Source organism: Malania oleifera, chromosome 1 (genome assembly GCF_029873635.1).
Source record: "Malania oleifera isolate guangnan ecotype guangnan chromosome 1, ASM2987363v1, whole genome shotgun sequence".
NCBI lineage: Eukaryota > Viridiplantae > Streptophyta > Magnoliopsida > Santalales > Ximeniaceae > Malania > Malania oleifera.
Window position 1 is genome coordinate 112,291,048 of NC_080417.1, and position 17,489 is coordinate 112,308,536.

A 17,489-nucleotide genomic window follows, 5' to 3' on the forward strand; every position below is an offset into this window, starting at 1 on the left:
ACAAAGTTGTGTCAATGAAAATGACACCATTTTTTAAGTAACAAGCTAACAAAAATCAATCATGCTTTTAAAATGGCAATTGTAATATTTTTGTTGAGTCTGCAACTCACTCATTGGAACTGGTCCCATCTTTTGACTTGAGCCTTGAGCTATATAAGCTTTCAAAGGGCTAACTCCTACAAATCTCTAACCTTGAGACTATGAAGTTGAAAGGGAATAAAATGAATGAAAACCAATAAAATAATGGAATGGATACCCACATCTTGTATGAATATTGAAAACAAAAAACAAAAAATACCATCATTGCGTTTAGTTCAAGGAAATCTATTCTTAAAAATAAATAAAATATGATAAAAAAATGAAACAAAAAAAACAAATAAAAAGATAATGATTTACAAAAAATATAAAAAATAATAATGATACAAAAAAAATTTTTATTTCTTCAAACAAACATTCTCTTTTCTATTCCATATTGATGTTGTGGACTAATAAAAATTGTTACATTATCATTTATTTTATGATGCAATATATTTTCCTTTTAAGCTATCAAATTCCCATAGAAATTCTGCAAATCATTCAAGTCTAGAAATTTTTGCTTCTAAACACTACCTAAGAGTTTTCATGCATAGACACGACAAATTAGCATACTGCAACCTGTGCCTTTTTAACTTCAAAATCTATCAAATTCTCAAAAACCTCAATTTCTTTTGAGCACAGTAACTTGACTTTGTTTCAGCCAATATCCCAACCTTTCATGGCAAATGTCAGCGCTCAATATGCCAATGTGCAGAATGCCCCGGATGTAGTTTATGTTCAAATTTTCTCCCAAGGCTCTACCAGTAATTTGATCCTTCCCTTACTTCCCAAGGAACAGGAATTTTTCATGGCTTCTTGTAAAGGTGGAGGAAACAAAAAAGTACTTCCATTACAGGGATTGCAGTTACAAGGGCAGTATATAAATTATTGTGTACAAAAATGTTAAGATATATATATATATATATATATATAAAGGAACAGAAATAACAATACAAACAAAATGACAACTTGTATATACAAGTCATTACATTTTTAGCATATTTCTCCCTCTGCTATTTGTTTGTGCAGGCTTTGTGTGTGTGTGTGTGTTTTCATACCATTTCTTAGGCAAACTGTCCCTTAAGAACACTGGCAGTCCGACGAATGGCCCTGGCAACCCTCCAAATTTCATGCTGAATTGATGACTGTCGTTCTCTATGATCCACTCTCATGGACTGTGATATAGCATCACCTATTCCGGGGAAGACAACCAGCTTGCTTTCATAGTCGCTTGGAGGCCCATATACCTGAGAAAATACCATCACACGAGTTAAAAAAACACGCCCACATCGGGACATCCACACTAATTTCCAACGGCCTATTTGAAAAAATCAGACCTTGTCATCGTGTTATTCGACACATTTCATTAAGAAAAGAATTGTTTCGGTTACAGGTTATCGATTACAATCAGCTTCACACAACTAATGTGAAGGAGAATGCTTACAAGATGCTTGAACCATTGCCTTCCCTGAAGCCCATCTGCATCCAAGAATCCTCTTTCAGCAAGCATCAAACGATCATTTAACATTCGCTTCTTCAACACTAAAGAATCTCCCATAGTTTCTTCCTCTCTGAGTTTCTGCACTTTAAAAACATTTTACTTTAAACTAAATGAAGAAATGTCAAGGATAACACATGGTTTAGTTACAGTGGGTTCTTGAAGGAAATTGATTTTTTCTCGTCATTAATCACAAATTTTACAAAAGAAGATCACCTTAGCTTCCATGTTGGCTTCTCTGGCTGCGGAGGCGAGTTCATGAACGGCTGTGGTGAGAGGACGCAGGGAGACTCTCCCTTCCAACCAATTGCTCAATGAATCTGTATATTCCTGCTCATTTAAGAAAAATGGGGAGAGGGGTGGGGGATTTTATGGTTCATTCTGCAAGAAAAAATTTCAGAAGGGCATGATAATTGTAAAAATGTGTCATCAACACAGTTGCAATGCCATGCTCCACTACACCGCCTTAATCAACTACCAGTGGGAAATTTTGATTGTTACAGCCATTATATTCTATCAGATAAATGAAAGGCTGAATGGCATGGAAGAACGTCAAGAGCTTAACACCATTTCAGCTCTCTAAAGAAGTTCTAACAAAGGTGTCAACCACCCATACTGTGCATGTTGTGCACTACCATGCTTAGTGACTAAGAATTATGAATTTCTCTAATCAATATAAAAACCATTTGAGCCCACCATATGACATGGGTACAGCTGCAGAGGCAGATCAACCAATACAATTGATGGAAATTTAAAGTTGACACTTGTCATCCAATTCCCAGATACAGAAAGTAATGGCCATAGATGCAGCACAAAAAATCTTCAATAGAATGAACAATAACTATTCACTCATTCATTTATTAATTTGCGAAGGATAGGTTCTCAATTGCAAAATAAAACCACAGAAATCAATGGGAGTAATAGGACAATAGAGCACCGATATATAATTGTTTCTGTAGAAGCAAGCCAATTGGCAAGAGGGAAAGTAAGGAAAATAGAGGGAAAATATCAGAAAATTAAGACTCTAGGATCATGGAAAATGTTGGGGAAAGGAAAGAAAATTTGAAGGAATCCACTTTTTAATGTTTGGATATTAAGGAAAGTGAGAAAGAAAATAAAGAATATACCAAATTAATGAGCAAATATCTGATTTTACACACATTTGATTTTTCTTAATATTTAATCATATTAGAATAATTTTTAATTTTAAATAGTATTTGATATAGAAAAAAATATAGAGGAAAATGAATTTCCGTCTTATTTTACTTTCCTTTCCCAAAATAAAATACTTGATCCAAACAAACCCTAAAAAGGCAAATTAAGGGAAAAGAAGGCAAAACGCAATTAGGGTCATCAATGTTCAATATTCCAAGCTACCCAATCGTCACATGTTAGAAGCTCTATATGGACTTTCTCTAAAATATTACATAAGAAAATAGAGATAGGAAACAATATCAAATCCCTAAATACTAAAAATGAAAAAATAAAATCCAACAACTAATAGCCTAAATTATGCCTTCAACCAAAATATTAGAAAACCGGACGTCTCAATTCCTTGGATTCCAATTACTTGAATCCAAAAAATCAAGAGCTTTCGTTCAATATCTTGATTTACATCAACTAGAAAAGTTCAGGATAAAAGTATGAATTCAAGCCAGTTCTAATATTTTAAGCAATATGTAACAAGACAACACTTTTAACTTGGAAGCCATCAGAAGAGAACAGAACAATCAACCGTTATTATAATAGTGGCAAAAAATCTAGACAAAGATTCACCACTATACAGCAAGATTTACTGCCAATGTCACTGACAAATACATACCATTGGAAAAAAAAAAGAACTCCCAAAATATGGACTTTTCATAATGAAAAAAACAGATGCATACCTGTAATTGATGCACATAAGAGAGATAGTTGAAAGGTAGTATGGAATCATCAGCCAGGTGGAGGCCAAGAAGTCCCCAGATTCCAGCAACTAAGGCAACATAAATCAGAAGAGCCACGTTATTATGCAATGGAACTATGTGTTAGGTTATTTATGTCTTTTAGTATTCTTATTATTGAGTGTGTTAGTATATTAATTAGTGAGAGTTAGTAAGAGAACTATTGTCCTTAGATTAGAATGTATTTAATTTGTATTATAAATAGAGGGAGAGACCTATCTTCAAGTTAGGTCATTCATTTTAATCAAATCTTAACATGGTATCAGAGTGTGATCCAGCCTAAACCCTATTCCCTTCGGTCGTTGCCGGAAAACACCATTCCCACAGCTGTCCTTCCCAGATCCACCTTGATCCCCTTATTATTTCACAAAACCAACCATACACCCATAAACAGAACCCCCCAAAGCCTAACCCCACAAAACTCCATCACCAGAGGAGCCCCCACGCACCCCAACGTACCGGCCAAATGCTATCAGGGCTGACACCACACACCGGCACATGAGTGAGGTACCGGCCACATTTTACTTTTCTTTTCCTCGGCCATTCTCTAATTCCTTCTCTAGACTATATTAACAAGCTATTAGGCCAGTTTTTGGCTCAAAAATTCAACCTTTTTCAAACATGCACTTGCGGTATTTTGTTCATCTCTGTCTAGGGTTTGTGAAGGCTTCTTTGTGAGTTTTTTTTGGAGCCATGGCAGCATTCATATCTTCTGTTGTGAGGTTGTGGCAGTGCTATATCCATCAGTGAGTTGTTCACCTCATCTGTGGTTGTGTCGATGCTTCACATAGTTTGTAAATGTTCCAATTAGTTTTGATTGTTGTTCTTGTTTTGGTGTGGTTGCTGATTTGAGAGTGTTGGGATGGAATCTATAAATTCCAAAAATTTGTTTCCTACATTGCTGCCACAAATAAGAACTCAACAGTTGGATGGAAAAAACTGTGTTCAATGGTCCAAAGCTGTTCGGATTTATGTAACAAGATTAGGGAAATCTGACCACTTGCTCCAGTCTGATCCTTTTGATCGGAAGAGAAAAGACACGTGGGTTCAAGAAGATGTCTTGATTGTTTCCCTCTTATGGAATTCAATGGAGGCACATATTGCACTGAAGTGTATGCATCTAAATACATGCAAGGAGATTTACGATTATGTCAAACTTCTATACTCCAATAACATTACACGTATGTATGATTTATTCCAGGAGTACTTTCAGTGACAATGAGAAGATAGAAGTATTGCAGACTATTTTAGAGAGATGAAGCGTATTCATGAGGAGCTTAACATTGTGCAACCTATAACTGCCAATGTTTGTGAGATGCATAAGCAGAGGGAGCAGATGACAGTTCTTTGTGTTCTAGCAGGCTTGAGACCCAAGTTTGAGGCAGTCCGATCCTAGATACTTAGTAGTGTTGAGCTGCCATCATTTTTTCAAGTTTATTCTCGTGTCCTTCATGCTTCCTTTAGCACACATTCACCTGCTCTTGCATCTGGCTCTAAGAGGATATCCTTTACTACACAAGGCAATTCTAGCTCTCTACCAAACAATTGCAAAAGTTATCAAGGTGGGTTCAAGTGGTCGTAGTGGTAGAGACGGGTGAGGTAGAGGTACTCCTCTCAAGTGCACTCACTGTGGACAGAGTAATAAACTATTGAGCAGTGTTGGGATCTTCACGACAGACCTTCACGTGTTGCAAATGCAGCCCCCACTGACTTCACCTTTGGGAGCAGCCAATGCAGCCACCACCGAATCCTCACCTTTGGGGCTGACTGGCTGAGTGGGGGACAACATGCCATATCCATGTCAGAGGAAGAGTATTCCAAGTTCCAACAATATCAAGCGTCACAACAAGTTTCTCTTCCCATTGCATCTCTTGCCCAAATAGGTAATCACACTATATGTTTTGTCATCTAGTACTTCTCATCCTAGTCCTTGGGTCATAGACTCCACTGCCACTATTCATATCACAGGTATATCTAGCTTCTTCTCCACTCTTCAATATCCAGCAAATTTACCTTATATCACTCTTGTAGATGGATCCACCACTACAGTCAAGGGAATTGGGACTGTAAATTCCACTTCTTCTATTTCTCTTCCTTTGATTTTATATATTCCCAAATTTCTTTTCAATCTTATGTCCGTTAACAAAATTACTAATTCCATGAATTGTTCAATGACATTCTTCCATGATTTTGTGGTTATTCAAGGTTTGAAGACGAGGAAGACAATTGGCGGAGGGCGTGAAGCTCGTTGACTCTATCACTTTAAGTTGCTATCTCCTTCAACCGCCTACATTGCTGCTACCACACCTTTCCAAATTCATTGTCGCCTCGGTCATCATTCATTGGAAAATTTAAAATGTCTTGTTCCTAGTTTGAGTTTTGTGTCTAGTCTCCACTGCAAGTCTTATCAGTTGAGAAAGCACCATTGTGTTCCTTTCGCTTCCCGAGTCAATAAACAAGTTGCAAGCCCTTTTAGTTCATTCTAATGTTTTGGGGTCCTAGTAGGGTCGTGTTTAAGTTGATTATCCGGAACTTTGTAACCTTTATGGATGATTATTCAAGAATGACTTGGTTATATTTAATAAAAGATCGTTTTGAGTTATTTCATGTATTTTGTGCCTTTTGTTTTGAAATAAAGGCTCAATTTGATTTGCCAGTTCGAGTACTTTGGAGTGATAATGCAAAAACAATTTTCAGTGCACAGTTCACTACTTATATGACTTAGTTTGGTATTGTTTATCAATCATCCTATGCCCACACTTTTCAACAAAATGGGGCTGCAAAGAGGAAAAATAGAATAGACGTCTTCTTGAAATCACTTGCACCTTACTTTAGCAAATACATGTACCTAAAGTGTTTTGGGGTGATGTTGTACTTACTTCTTGTAATTTGATCTTCCCTACTCCATTCTCCTTCCTAATTCCCCTTTATTTTCTCTTCCTCGTATATTTGGGCGTGCGTCCCTTGTTCATCAACTAACTTCGAGGGTGGATAAGTTGGATCCTCGTGCTATAAAATGTGTCTTTTTGGGCTACTTGTATACTCAAAAAGGATATTGTTGTTATAGTCCTGTGTTGCATCACTTATTTGTTTCTGCTGATGTTACCTTCTTTGAGTCTATACCTTACTACACCCAATCATTAAGCGCTTCTGAGCTCAATGAGCCTCTTCCTTCGCCTAATCTTCCAAATTCTACGTTGTTGTCCTTACCCAACCAACCATTTGAGTCTCCATGTAGTTCAAATCCTTCTCATCATCTTGATCATCCTAATTTGCAGGTGTATTCACGATGACGACTCCAAGGAAGAGAGTCCCCTCTAGCTTCAACTACCACGCCATTAGTTTCCTCGCCCGATGATCATACTTCCCATGATATTGATCCTCCTATTGCTGTTCGGAGAAGTAAACGCACATGTACTCAACATCCCATTTCCAACAATGTTTTTTATGACTCCTTATCACCCTCCTATCATGTACTTCCCATGATGTTGATCCTCGTATTATTGTTTTGTGGTTGTTTCAGAAGCCTTAGCCCATTCTGGGTGGATAGATGCTTGGTTGAAGAGATGAATGCTTTACACGGCAATGGTAGTTGGGACTTGGTACCTCTTTCTCCTGACAAGTCTATGGTTGGTTGTCGCTAGGTTTACATTGTGAAAGTCAACCCTAATTGTTCTAAGGCTCGTCTTGTTGCTCAGGTGTATGGTTCGAATTATTTTAACACTTTTTCTCCGATTGCCAAACTTACATCAGTATGTCTGTTTATCTCCTTGGCTACTACTTGTCACTGGCCTCTACATTAGTTAAATGTGAAAAATGTCTTCTTGCATGGCGACCTTGACGAGGAGGTTATTTGGAGCAACCACCTAGGTTTGTTGCTCAAGGGGAGTCAGACTTAGTGTGTCAGCTTAAGAAGAAGACTTTATATGGTTTAAAACGGTCTCCCAGAGCATGGTTTGGTCATTTCAGTGTTGTAGTACTTGAGTTTGGTCTTCAACAATGTGCTATGGATCGTTCCATGTTTTATAGTCATACTTCATCAAGTAGGATCCTTCTTGATGTTTATGTGGATGATATTGTTATTACAGGTGATGATGATAAAGGTATTTAGAGTCTCAAACTTTTTCTACAAAGTTTTAGACCAAAGATTTGGGACTATTGAAATACTTTTTGGGTATAGAAGTATCTAGATCTCGTCTCAAAACTGTTTTGTCATAGAGGAAGTATGTTCTTGATTTGTTGGATGAAGCTGGCTTGGTGGTATCGAAATCGGTTGATACACCCCTGGATCCTAAGTTCCTAACAGCAAGTTAGTGTCAGGACATGGGTGATTTGCTACCTAATCCTAGACAATATCGGAGACTTGTTAGAATATTGAATTATCCCACAGCCACTTGGTCGGATATATCTTTTGCGACAAGTGTTATGAGTCAATTCCTAGACTCTCTTGGAACAAGTCATTGGGACGTTGTAATTCGCATCTTGAGATATTTCAAAGGTGCACCTAGGAGAGGTCTTTTATATCGTGATCCAGATCACACTTATATCCATGGATATATATAGATGCAGATTGGGCTGGATCGCCTTCCGGCCAGAGATCAATGACCAGGTATTATGGCTCACACTGCTTGTGAACTTGCCTGATTGATGAACATGTTAGAAGAATTGGGTATTTCTCATTCTCATCCTATGAAGTTGATGTGTGACAAACAAGTTGCTCTTCATATTGCCTCCAACTTGATTTTTCATGAGCGAACGAAGCACATTGAAGTTGATTGTCACCTTGTTAAAGAGAAACTTGTGCAGAAGCTCATTACCACCACTTATGTGAAGTCGGACATGCAGCTTGCTGATTTGTTCACCAAGTGTTCGGGGGTGCTCGTGGTAAATTCATTTGTAACAAGTTAGGAGCATACGAAATTTATGCTTCAGCTTGAGGGGGAGTGTTAGAGGTTATTTATGTCTGTTAGTATTATTATTATTGAGTGTGTTAGTATGCTAATTAGGGAGAGTTAATAAGGGTATTATTCTCATTAGACTGTATTTAATGTGTTATAAATAGAGGGAGAGACCTATCTTCAAGTTAGCTCATTCATTTTAATCAACTCTTAACATTATGTAACTTACGGATTTTTTTTTTTTGTTTAATTATTACGAAGCCTGTTTACTGAAATATAACCGCAGAGAGAGAGAGAGAGAGAGAGAGAGCTAACCAGCCACATGACGATGAAACAATGGATCTCCATAGTTTGACATCCAGATATACGAGTCAAAAGCAGTGTGATAGACTGGAAAATCTGCATCAGAAAATAGGTTCATTATATTATCCAAACTGATCAGCAACAGAAACTTCACTTTGCGATAAAAATCACTGACACTGTACATCATTACAATAAAAATATAAATATTAACATATAGAGTCCATAGTCCACATCAAACAATTCACTCTAGCCTTTAATTCTTTAGTTTGTTCAGAGATCCCATGGAAGTGGAATACTTCCAATTTTTATTTCCCAAAAGCACTTCAAGAGCAAAACTGTCATCTATAATTGAACCATCAAAGAATTCGAGAAACCCCCACAAATGATAGTCAGAAATTGAAATTGCATCAATTCATGTAATTCTGGAACTAATGTTAGGCATACAACAAAATATACTCAGCTCAAATGTCAAGAAAAACAAAATAAACGCATGCCATGTCCATCCTTAATGGAAATAAAGTTAATTTATGTTAAATGGGGTTCCAAAACACACAATAACTGAACCTGAAAGTTAACAAAGTAAATTAAATAATAATGCAGTTTCTGTGTGTGTGTGTGTGTGTGTGTGAGAGAGAGAGAGACAGAGAGAGCTGATCTGCAGCACTCATTTAGCTTTTAAAGTTCCATCCACAAACTGCTTGATTCATGTGAAAGTAGGATGTACCTTTTCCGAAGTACAAATCAACAGAAGGAATTCCTGCATGTTGCAAAAATGGAGCGAAGTCAGAATCTACTCCATTAAGCCTCTGAATCTGCAACCAAATCCAGACAATATCAATCAGTTAATTAACAAAAAAATCTAATTGAAACAATGAAAACCAAAACACACACCCATTTTTTAAGGCTAAAGTCCAGAAAACTTTCCCTGTTTGGGGAGGGCATGATGTACACAACCTTACCTCCACAAGTGAAGGGGCTGTTTTTTTAACTTAGTCTATGATGTACACATCCTTACCATTGGCTCAAGACAGACAGACAAACATTGGGTCAAGACAGTGAGAGATGCACATAAACACAGATGTGCACATGCACACACTCACAAGCATAGAGAGAGACTGTAACAATATTGGGCATTAAAAAAATGAAATATGATGTCAACCTTTTGAAACCTAAACAGAGACTTCATTACAGCACTAAATGGATGCCCCAAGCCCCAGGGGCGGGGGCGGGGGCGGGGGTGCATTTATGGAGGAGTGGAGGAGTGAACAATTTTTAAGACAATTTAGGTTTGCAGCTCCCCGCAGTGCCTCCATAACTACATATGTGTATATTTCATGTTTTTATACCTATTAACTCTTCAAAAAAGGAATTCGAAAATGTAATGAGAAGCAAGGTTGTTTAATGATCAGCAGCAATGAAAATTTTGACATATTAACATGATTAAGTGGGAACAATTTTTTTTTGGCTAGGCAATAGGTGGGAACCCAGTTGGAGTGCCTTTGATCAATCCATCAACACAAGATTACAAACTGCAGGGTCACTCACTACAAGAAGACTCTGTAACCAATAATGTGATCTTCACTTTAGCAAAAATGGTAAAGACAAGACACATGAATTCCAAAACAGAACAATGCTTATGAAGATGAACTGGGGGAAAAGGGGGCAGAATTCAACAAGCTACAACATGTGTTTTGAAACAACAATGATCGCACAAACTCACACAAATGCATATACAGATACATATATATGATAGGCATACATGCATGCATAAATAAGGGATACTACAAATAAGGTAACCTTACATTTATGCCTCCATTCATAGCTGTCCACTTCTCATATATTGTCGTACTCTCTGAGTCTGGATCATTGACCTGGGATCAGTCCATCATTAAGATGCAAATATCAGTCAAAAACAATTGTCATAAAAAACAACATACCAAATAACATTTTTGAGTTCATCATCTACGTTAATATTTTTATATCATGACCTTCTTAGTGACCTCAACAAGGAGTTCATCAAGTTGAGGAGTTGCAGATACAAAGAATCCTGGCCCTTGAACAGCACAGTCTACGTTAAGATATGCTACAGCTTTAGAGCCCAAATTCACAAGGTTCTGTTCAACCCATTCGGTGGATCCTATCTGGAAACACAAAGCCACCAATAAAGAGCTAACTATTGAAAAATTTTCAAATGGAACAAGGTCAATCTATTATATAACTTAAAACTGTGTGGAACAGACAAAGCCTACAAGAAGTGACCTAAAGAATTGATTAAATATACAATTTTAAAGGGACTCCAAAAGGTAGATGTAACATTCCTGCACCTCAAGTATAACAGTTCAATTAGAATGGTTGCAATCATCAGCTGCCACCATTCAGGGCACCATAAAATGATGGGAATATGGGGTCACCATCGTAGTCATTCAGCACACTGTTTGGGTAGCATCTCACAAATACTTCTCTTGCTTTTGAAAGCTAAAAATGCTCCCATTTTGCCTTTCAAAAGCAATGTAAGTACTTTCAAATGCTATCAGAAAAGTGGACTAACAGATTCACCACTTCTCTTTAAAATAAGTTTAAATGGCTGTCCCTCATGATGTGTGCACTATGGTTTGCAGCAGGAGGGCAACTCCAACAACTGAAGAAGAAATAAAGCAGTAAATCAACATGGGTGAGCAGATAATGTATAAAATACATGTCACACACACACATCCTTGGTACAAGCACAACATGCATGCAGTCAACACAGACAGCTATACTCCCACCTGGAGAAGTAAAAATAACATGAAGGATTTAAGTGGACCTTTGGCCAACACACACACATCATTTACAATTTGGTGATTAGTTAAAACTGAATTACCTACCATTCCAAACTCTTCAGCATCCCAACTGCACAGAATAATTGTTCTTCGTGGTGTCCACCCCAGGCTCATTAGAAGTGCATATCGACGAGCGATGTCAAGTAGGGATGCAGTTCCACTATTGGGGTCAACAGCTCCATATGTCCACGCATCTCTGTGGTTGCCAAGTAGAATGTAGCGATCAGGCTCTTCCAAACCCCTTATAACCGCAAAAACATTTTGCACTGTAGCCACCTTTTTCTCCCCCTGGGATAGATCAAAGAATTTGAAGTCAAGTATGATAAGGGGAAATTTAGAAATATTGTTGTCAAAAATAGGGTTCTACAGACTTTTCTTTGTTTAGCTACACTCATGACTATTGTCAATCATCACATTGTCGCCAACTACACAACATACAAAAAGGATTATGCAACTCATATACAAAAATTACACTGCATGGTGGATTATTTGAAGCAAAAAGATGAAGGAAAACACAGCCACCAAAAAACAGCAAAATCAACCATCTTTATTTCATGGAATTATTGATGTAGATTAACTGTCTTGTTTCACAAGGAGCTTGGTGGAACTACCTCGATCTGGTTCTCCACAGCACCAAATGCACTTGATCCAGTAACAGCAAAGAGGGCTTTAAAAAACAACATGCTTCCACCAAAGTAACTTCACCTTTTCCAGTGTGCAAAGATCCAATATGCGAGCAGCATACCAAAAAAAATAAACAATGCCATAGCTTTTACTGTGCTGTAGTTATTAATTGATGCCAGGATCAAAATCAACTAGTAGAAATGTTAAAATGAAGAAACCACTACATAGCGGCTTGCTCATTAAAACAAGGATGCCTCAGCAACCAATCTTCCATGGCCTGTACTTTGATTTCATAGTACACATGACCATTTATTGGTCCAAAATTGCAGGCTTACAATGACACACCAAGGGTTTAAACAAACCACAGCCTGGATTGACTTGTGAAATCAGGGCCCAGTGGCATGTCTAAACAGTACATAAAGTACTATTAACAACCATTTCTACACAATCCTAGATATGGCTGTCAAAAGATAAGCCCACTTGTCTGGCAAGTGAGCCAAATTCACCTCTTGGATCCCACTAACAATGCCTGAATATCACTGTGTTACTCCAAACATGTGATGTACATCTCTGTTATGAAACCTTACTCCAGAGTTCAGCCAACCACCACACTAGTCGAGCACTACTTTGAACTTATGATGTATTAAACTTGCAACCAAAGCATTGACCCTAAAGCAAACGCATCTTAACTTAAGGAGCTTAAACCAAGCTAGGTACTTATGTTGATATGTGCAACTAGAGCACCTCAATGGGTGTGAAACATAAGTTGATGACAGTAATTATAATGATTCAATTTCAACTGTACTGTTCTGGGTAGAACTTTTATTGACAACCAATCACAGATGACACCATTATCTCAAAAGTAAAACATGTGTAAATGGCTGAAATTGTATGTGAGAGAATATGAAACCAGCTCATACACAATTTTTTTATTTTGTTACAAACTTATGAGAATGTCACCTTCGGGACAGCGTCCTCAATTTTTGGATAAAAATCTTCTACAGCCATTGAGCACCAATGAAAGATAAGTGCAGACAGAAACTTGACCCACCAACTAATACATCTTATTAAAACCACTTTAACACCAAAAAACATTAGGCAAATCAAAAGGATAAAACTGACCTATATGAATTTTTGTTTGGTATGCTATTAAGTAGAAATCATAAACCCTTCTACTTGCTACCATCAAAGCAAGATTAAAATATTAAACTGAGAGAAATGGAGTTTTAAAAAGAAAACATCCAACACAGAAATTTGAAATGGAGTTTTAAAAAGATAGCATCCAACACAGAAATTTTGGTTTATTAGATACTGAAAATAAGAGTCAGGGTTTTTACAGGAGCAAGCAATAATCTTAATTTGATTATATAACTTATGCATACTTCACAATCGCAATATGTGTGCATAAATAACATGTGCATACTTCACAATCTCAATATGTGTGTGTGCATACTCTTATTTTACAAATTATGCATACTCTTTATGAATATCAAACGAAGTAAGTATAACGTAATATGATATAGTATATTTTGCAAAAAGATAAAAGTAATAGGGTGTCTAAAATGAAGCTGATTAAGATTAAAGAACCTTACAATAGTTTAACTCCTGATCATTATTTGTTCGAAGCAATGCTCCCTTTATGTCATATATCAGGTGCTTAGTTGCTTACACTTTATTGTCAGGAAGCAGGTTCTGCCCTTTTTGTTCTCATTCATATTTGATCCAAAGTAAACAACAATCCCATCCTTCAATAAATGTTTTCATCTAAGTCTAAAAGCTCTCTTCACGCTTCCCATGTTTTTCTATTTCCCATTTTAATACCCATCAATATATGATCCAAAATATTTTATAATCCCATCCTTCAATTATGGATCTTGTCTGAGTCTATAATCTCTCTCTATGATTCTGACCGACCAACTTTATAATTCAACTCTCTGCAGGTAATTCCACCATGGACCAAGTTAAAGCAAAATCAAAATAAGCTTGGTTCTCTCATCTCATGTAATGTTTAAAAACATTTGATTATCAAATTGGCAGTTTGGCACAGAGGCATGATTGCCTCTCTTTGAAAATATATGAAATTGCTAGATTAGCAATTATTCCAAAAGCCTGACCCATTGAGGATTGGGCCCAACAATGTACATCAAACTATCTCCATCATGCATGTACAGGGACGCAAGCAAATGGATGTTGAAGTAGTGCATAAATGCAAACAGAATAAAGTGTACCATGACCAACATAATTGATGAACAAACAAATATCACAAGTTTTGAACATAGGATCTCCTAGATTCGTAGATCTAATAACATTTTAGATCACTAATCACATAAAAAAATAAAGTCGTCGGAAATTAGACCCAACAATGTAAATCAAGCAGCCCAACAAATATTAAATCAAATTTTAATTTTTTATATCTAATATGTGCTATTAACACTAAGCAATGCCAACCTGGTTTATTTAGATTATTGAATTGACAAGTGGAAAGTTAGTTGAGAGCCACACAATTGGGCTAAATGCTTCACAGTGGTGGTGGTCATAATCAGAATATAATGAGCAAGTCTCCTAGGTGAAGTGCGTTTTCCTTTTTAAAATATGTAAGAGGATTCTCAAAATATTTTATTTAAAATGGATTCTTCCTTTTTTCTATTACTACTCATTAATTTCAACATTTAAAATGCAGACTTCCTCAGGCTCATCATGCATAGCTTTTGAGTCACCAAGTCACTTCACAGAAACTGCACATAACTTTTGAGTCAAGTCAATTCACAAAAACTGTATCCTTAACACTAACTTTTCTTTCTGCACAAAATTGGCAAACGATATATAGAAGAGGCCAAAAGAAAAACTGGAGTTCCACTAGATGAAAGGAAATCCTACGGCTAAAGGATCATTGTTCTATGTCCCTAAGCTTACCTGAATTTACTAATCCAGAAAAACTCACCTAAATTTGCAAATGAGCACCTTTTTTTTTTTTAACTTTTCAAAGTTTCTGGCATTCCAATTTCCCTAAACTTAACAGAATTTTCTGAATTTTTCCCCCAAAAATTAACTAATTAGAAAACTTTTACAAACTTCTCAACTTCCTTCAATTGATTTTGTTTGTGTCAAATCATTAGTCTAAAGACAAATAATCTTATACACACAAACACAAATTGTGCACTTGCATATTCATTTCTTATTTTCACTTAGAACTACCAATATTCATTAATTACAGAAACGACCACATCTGCATTTGCCTGCATAACCAAAAAAAAAAAAAAAAATCCATTGACGTAGCAAGAAGATAAAGAAAAAAAAAACTTTTTTCAAAAAAGGTGGGGATCATTTTTCATTTATCAATTTAAAAAAAAAGAAAAGAAAAGCATGAGGCAACCCAAGATAGAAATTTTCTATGATATTTCAGCAACATCCTCAGAAAAAAAAATAGACATAAAGCGCACCAACCTGGTAAGTGAAGTTGAGGAAAGTCGGGCCCGGGCCAACTCTGCCAACCTTGGACCGTAGGGTATCCCTCCACTCGTAGGGCACCCTACCCCCGTCGAGCGACCTCAAAATGGTCTCAGCGGTCTCAACAGAGATCGGCATAGATGGGATTTTTGGCAATCTTCTTGAAACTTCTATATCTTCCAACCTCAGACTCTCCCCATCACCACCGACAACGCCGTCGCCGTCCCAGCCGCCGCCGTTGGCCCACCCAGGCGTCAGTGGGTCCCCCAGCCCACTTAACACCGTCCCCCTCTCAACCCCATCCCTGAACACGTTCCCCTCGGTGTACATTAGCACCGCTACCGCTCCTCTCTCCTCCGCCATCCCCACCACCGCCGACCTCGGCAGCGGACCCCGCCTCGCCACCGCTATGCACCCTTTGACCTTCACCCCCATCGCTGCCAGCGCACGGTAGTCCTCCTCCCTCCCGTAGTTCACGAACACCGCCTTGGCGTAGGCCGACCCGGACGGCGAGTAAGCGTGGTAGGGCCGCACGACGGCGGTACCCACCTGGCCCGGTTCGGCCAAGGGGAGGTCCCTGAGGCTCCCGTTGGTAAAATGCGCCGAGAGGGAAGAGTGCACGGGGTAAGAGAGAAGTGCGTCGAAGCGCGCGGTGTGGGTCTCGAGCCCTAGGTCCTTAAAGTGAGTTTGGATGAGATTTGCGGTTTGGAGGGCGGCTGGAGTGCCGGCGAGGTGGGGGCGGAGGGTGAGGGCGCGGAGGTAGGAGGAGAGGGTGTAGTTGGAGGAAGAGGAGAGGAAGAGGTTGCGGAAGTGGAGGGCATTTGGGGAAGGTGAAGAAGGGGGCGTCCCAGAGTGGGAGTGGTGGAGGGTATAGAGCCCTAGAATGCAGAGGAGGAGCAGAAGGAAAAGGGAGCATGAGGGTGATGGTTTTGCAGTGAAAATGACAGTGGGTTTAAGGATGGCAGAGGAGAAAGGCTCGACCATTGCTAGGTACTTCAGAGAGAGAGAGAGAGAGAGAGGGTGGGTTTATTGGGTTTAGGGCTGAAGTCTGGCAGTGGGTTTAAGGATGGCAGAGGAGAAAGGCTCGACCATTGCTAGTTACTTGAGAGAGAGAGAGAGAGAGAGAGGGGGGTGGGTTTATTGGGTTTAGGGCTGAAGTCTGCTGCTTCAGTGATGAAAAGAAGGAGGAGGGGGAGAATCAGAGAGAGCTATCGTGGTGGCGACTGTTGAGTTTGCAGTGGGACGGAGTTACAAAGAAAGGAAAGCTTGGATTATCTACTAACCTTTTTGGCTGTTTTTTTTTTTTTTGGAATGTAATAATAATAAGGTCATTAATGAATAACAATTAATACTGGAAGACTCCTATTTAAAAAAATTTAATTGTTTTTTGTGTCAAGTATTTTCATATGGAGAATACATACAATAGCATTGCTATGTGCACATATATATATATATATATATATATTATATAGTATATAGGAGCGGGAGAAGGTGGAGTGCAGTTCAGCGTAGAACAGTTGAGGGAGAATTCATGCATGGAGGATGAAAGCAAGAAAGAAAGAAAGAAAGAAAGTTGTCTTTTTGGAAAAGGAAAAGGGCGAGAGCCCACCCACACCCCCGGGTCACAGGTTGCACAAGCTTTCCATTTTCATGTTGTGGTGGTAGGTCCCTCACCAATCCCCCTAGAATAAATGCATTTTCTTTCTTTCTTTTTTTATCTCAAGCTCCCTTTGGTATTGACTATTTGAGGACGAGCTACACTAGTAATGTAGGCATGATAAAATGGGTCAATGTTATTCAAACATGTTATGATTATTTAAATTTAATTTCAATTTAAAGAATAGCAACTTTGTTTATATTTATTGGATAGATTTCATTCACA

The 17,489-nt window shown here is 38.1% G+C and overlaps 1 protein-coding gene across 1 annotated transcript; it reads right to left on the reverse strand.

Moving 5' to 3' along the window:
• Positions 1–900: 900 nt before the first annotated feature.
• Positions 901–16,891, reverse strand: LOC131166227 (probable glutamate carboxypeptidase AMP1). Its single transcript, XM_058124579.1, has 10 exons — positions 15,605–16,891; positions 11,582–11,824; positions 10,706–10,858; positions 10,520–10,588; positions 9,442–9,529; positions 8,730–8,813; positions 3,460–3,548; positions 1,790–1,903; positions 1,520–1,654; positions 901–1,322 (listed from the first exon to the last, which is right to left on the reverse strand). Exons 1-10 carry the CDS (start codon positions 16,589–16,591, stop codon positions 1,140–1,142), a joined length of 2,145 nt encoding a protein of 714 aa, XP_057980562.1. The 5' UTR covers positions 16,592–16,891; the 3' UTR covers positions 901–1,139.
• Between the last annotated feature and the right edge of the window lie 598 nt (positions 16,892–17,489).

Coding starts and splice junctions, on each gene's coding strand:
- LOC131166227 (XM_058124579.1), bottom strand. CDS start 16,591: ATGGTCGAGCCTTTCTCCTCTGCCATCCTTAAACCCACTGTCATTTTC. Junction 10,589..10,705: donor TTGTTGAGGTCACTAAGAAG/GTCATGATATAA, acceptor GACTGATCCCAG/GTCAATGATCCAGACTCAGA. Junction 9,530..10,519: donor CTATGAATGGAGGCATAAAT/GTAAGGTTACCT, acceptor ATTTGGTTGCAG/ATTCAGAGGCTTAATGGAGT.